Source organism: Atta colombica, unplaced genomic scaffold, assembly GCF_001594045.1.
Source record: "Atta colombica isolate Treedump-2 unplaced genomic scaffold, Acol1.0 scaffold397, whole genome shotgun sequence".
In the NCBI taxonomy this organism is placed as follows: Eukaryota; Metazoa; Arthropoda; class Insecta; order Hymenoptera; family Formicidae; genus Atta; species Atta colombica.
Window position 1 is genome coordinate 809 of NW_017259505.1, and position 2,578 is coordinate 3,386.

At 27.3% G+C, this 2,578-nt stretch overlaps 1 protein-coding gene across 1 annotated transcript; it reads right to left on the reverse strand.

Annotated features, from left to right (window-relative positions):
* Positions 1-1,124: 1,124 nt before the first annotated feature.
* LOC108691111 (uncharacterized cox1 intron-2 37.2 kDa protein-like) lies at positions 1,125-2,368 on the reverse strand (the record flags this gene model as incomplete). The annotated part of the gene is given in 2 exon segments (XM_018198760.1): positions 1,125-1,327; positions 1,462-2,368. Coding segments are annotated over 2 exon segments (1,110 nt in total), but the record flags the coding sequence as incomplete, so codon positions are not given.
* Between the last annotated feature and the right edge of the window lie 210 nt (positions 2,369-2,578).

The following is a 2,578-nucleotide window of genomic DNA, read 5'->3' on the forward strand; positions in this document are numbered from 1 at the left end:
TATTTAACGTAAATACAGTATTATTTTAATCTATTAGAATTCATTTCTAAGTTTAAGCTTTTAATTTTATTTAAACCTATCTGAGTTAAATGTTGTTTTAATTTAATAATAGTCATACATTCTTTAAAACAAATATAATCTTCCTGTTTTAGATTTAGTAAAGGATAAGCATTAAAGTGTAGTAAAATTTTTTCAAATAAAAGAGTAGTATCTTGAACATAATAATCACACCTAGGAGTTGCTGTATTAGATCTTACATTTACAGAGCCACAATCAAAAAATTTTATAAATAATTTCATTAATTCCAAATCTTTAACGTGTTGAGCTATATGGAATATACAAAACACATTTTCTGTTAAGGTATAACCCTTAGCCTGTCTAATATAAATAGAAAATCCTCCATCCCCGGCTACAAAGCCTGACACCCATTGAGGGTTTAAATTATCAGGTAAAGATATATTTGCTCTATTTCTAGGTATTATATCAGGAAAATATTTTTTAACTTTTTTTGATACTCCTCTGTTTATTGAAGCATAGTTAGAAAGAATTTATAAAAATCCTTCTTTAGTTAAATGCTCTTTATTTAGTATAATTTCTATTACTTTAGATCACAATAAAAAATCTATAGCTTTTTTACTAATAAGAGGATATTTTGTAAAATGAGGAATTATAACATCTTTTATATAATTCACATTAGTTACTCTATATACTGATTTTTTTATATCAGGCCTATTATATACAGCACCTACACCGAAAAAATATTGAATTTTATTCAAAATTTCTTCATCTTTTTCATGTAAATTTATTTCAAATGAAACCCTTACTTTTTTTTTCAAATCATAGCTTGCGCTGGGAATTTCTATTATTACAGAAAAACAACCTTCAGCATCTACAAATCCTGTCACCCAATTAGGATCTAGTTTGTGTAAATAATGTTTAATAGATAAATTTTTACTTAATACTTTATTTACAGGTACCTTATTATATGTCCTTAATTTAGTACTTTTATTAAATATTGGACTATATCTTAACCTTTCAAATAGAAAGATTCCTCTTGTGTAGTCTCTGAGGTTATAATAGACACATTTTAAATCCTTAATTATAAAAAATATCTTATTATTTACCTGCTGATTACTCATTGTAATATCCTTAACTTTTTCACTATTAAATTTAACATTACTAGTATTTAAGGTCTTAGAGGTTTCCAGCATATAAAGAGGTTTAACGTCATTATTAGTTAACGTAGGCCTACGAATGACCATACCTATGTTACCGAATATAGGTTTGCTTGAGTTAGCTGAGATTGTTGTACTAATTATACCGAAACCTGGTATAATTAAAATGTAACAATTATTTTGATTAACTTAATAGTCTTTTTGTGCTGTGCTAGCAGCAGAGGCTACTATTAAAATTAATACTCAAAAACTTCCGTCTTTGTTAGGACTCTATCTTATACTAAACTTCTATTCATTGATTTTTGTATCTTTTGGATTTTTCCTAAACTAAGTTCCGTTAAATGATCTTGACTTTGTAACATTATATATACTTTTCTTCATTTAAGATAATGAAGATATTTACTAGATTGTAAATGATAAGTATCAAAATAACTTATTACTTTTTTAGCTGAACCTCAGCTAGTTGATCCATAGAAGTAAGTATCATGACTTTTACTATAACCTATGTTACCACCAAATGCTTCTTTAATTAATAATAGAGAATTTTCCTCTGAAGCCACTATTTGAAAGTTCAATCTAATCTCAGGTTTAGATCTTTCTTCTCTATTAAGAATATTAATATGAAAACTACCATCTGCATCAGAAAATCCTGCTATTCAATAATTAGCAAAAGCTTTAGTATTATTCATACCAAATTCTAAATTTTCGTTTGAATCCTTTAAGAAATTAGTAACTTGATTATATTTATTAACAGTTCTCAATTTATTATTAATTAAATGGATTACTTTTAATATACCATCCTTATTAGATATGATATATAAGTAGTCATTTTGATCTTGAACTTTTCTTACATAACCGTAACCTATTGTTTTCTTTATATAATAAGCTAATTGAATATCTGTTGAACTAAAAACAATTACCAATTGTTGTTGAGAACTAAAATGTCCATCCCCGTCTATTAGTCCAGCTAAGTAATGCCCAAGTTGTTCATCATTTAAAGGTTTTAAGTGTCTAGGTACATGAATAGATATATTTTTTATATGTTCAGTACTGTTGCGTATAGTCTCTGAGGTTCTACTATTAATGTTAGTCTTACCTGCTGATTGACTTCATTGTTTTAACTTTTTTACTGTGTCTAGAAAGATGAAGTATTTAAAACTAGTTCTCGAAGCTTTTCCAGCATATAGCAACATTACGAGGCTTATAAAGGTAACCTCGGGGTGTCCGAAGAATCAAAAAAGATGTTGGAATAAAATAGGATCACCTCCTCCTGCTACTTCAAAGAATGAAGTGTTAAAGTTTCTATCTGTTAATATCATAGTTATACCCAAAAATAAAATTTGATCTACTAGACCTGGTCTCATGGTTAAATTAACCTTTTAAACAAGGCGCAAGCTCTGTTT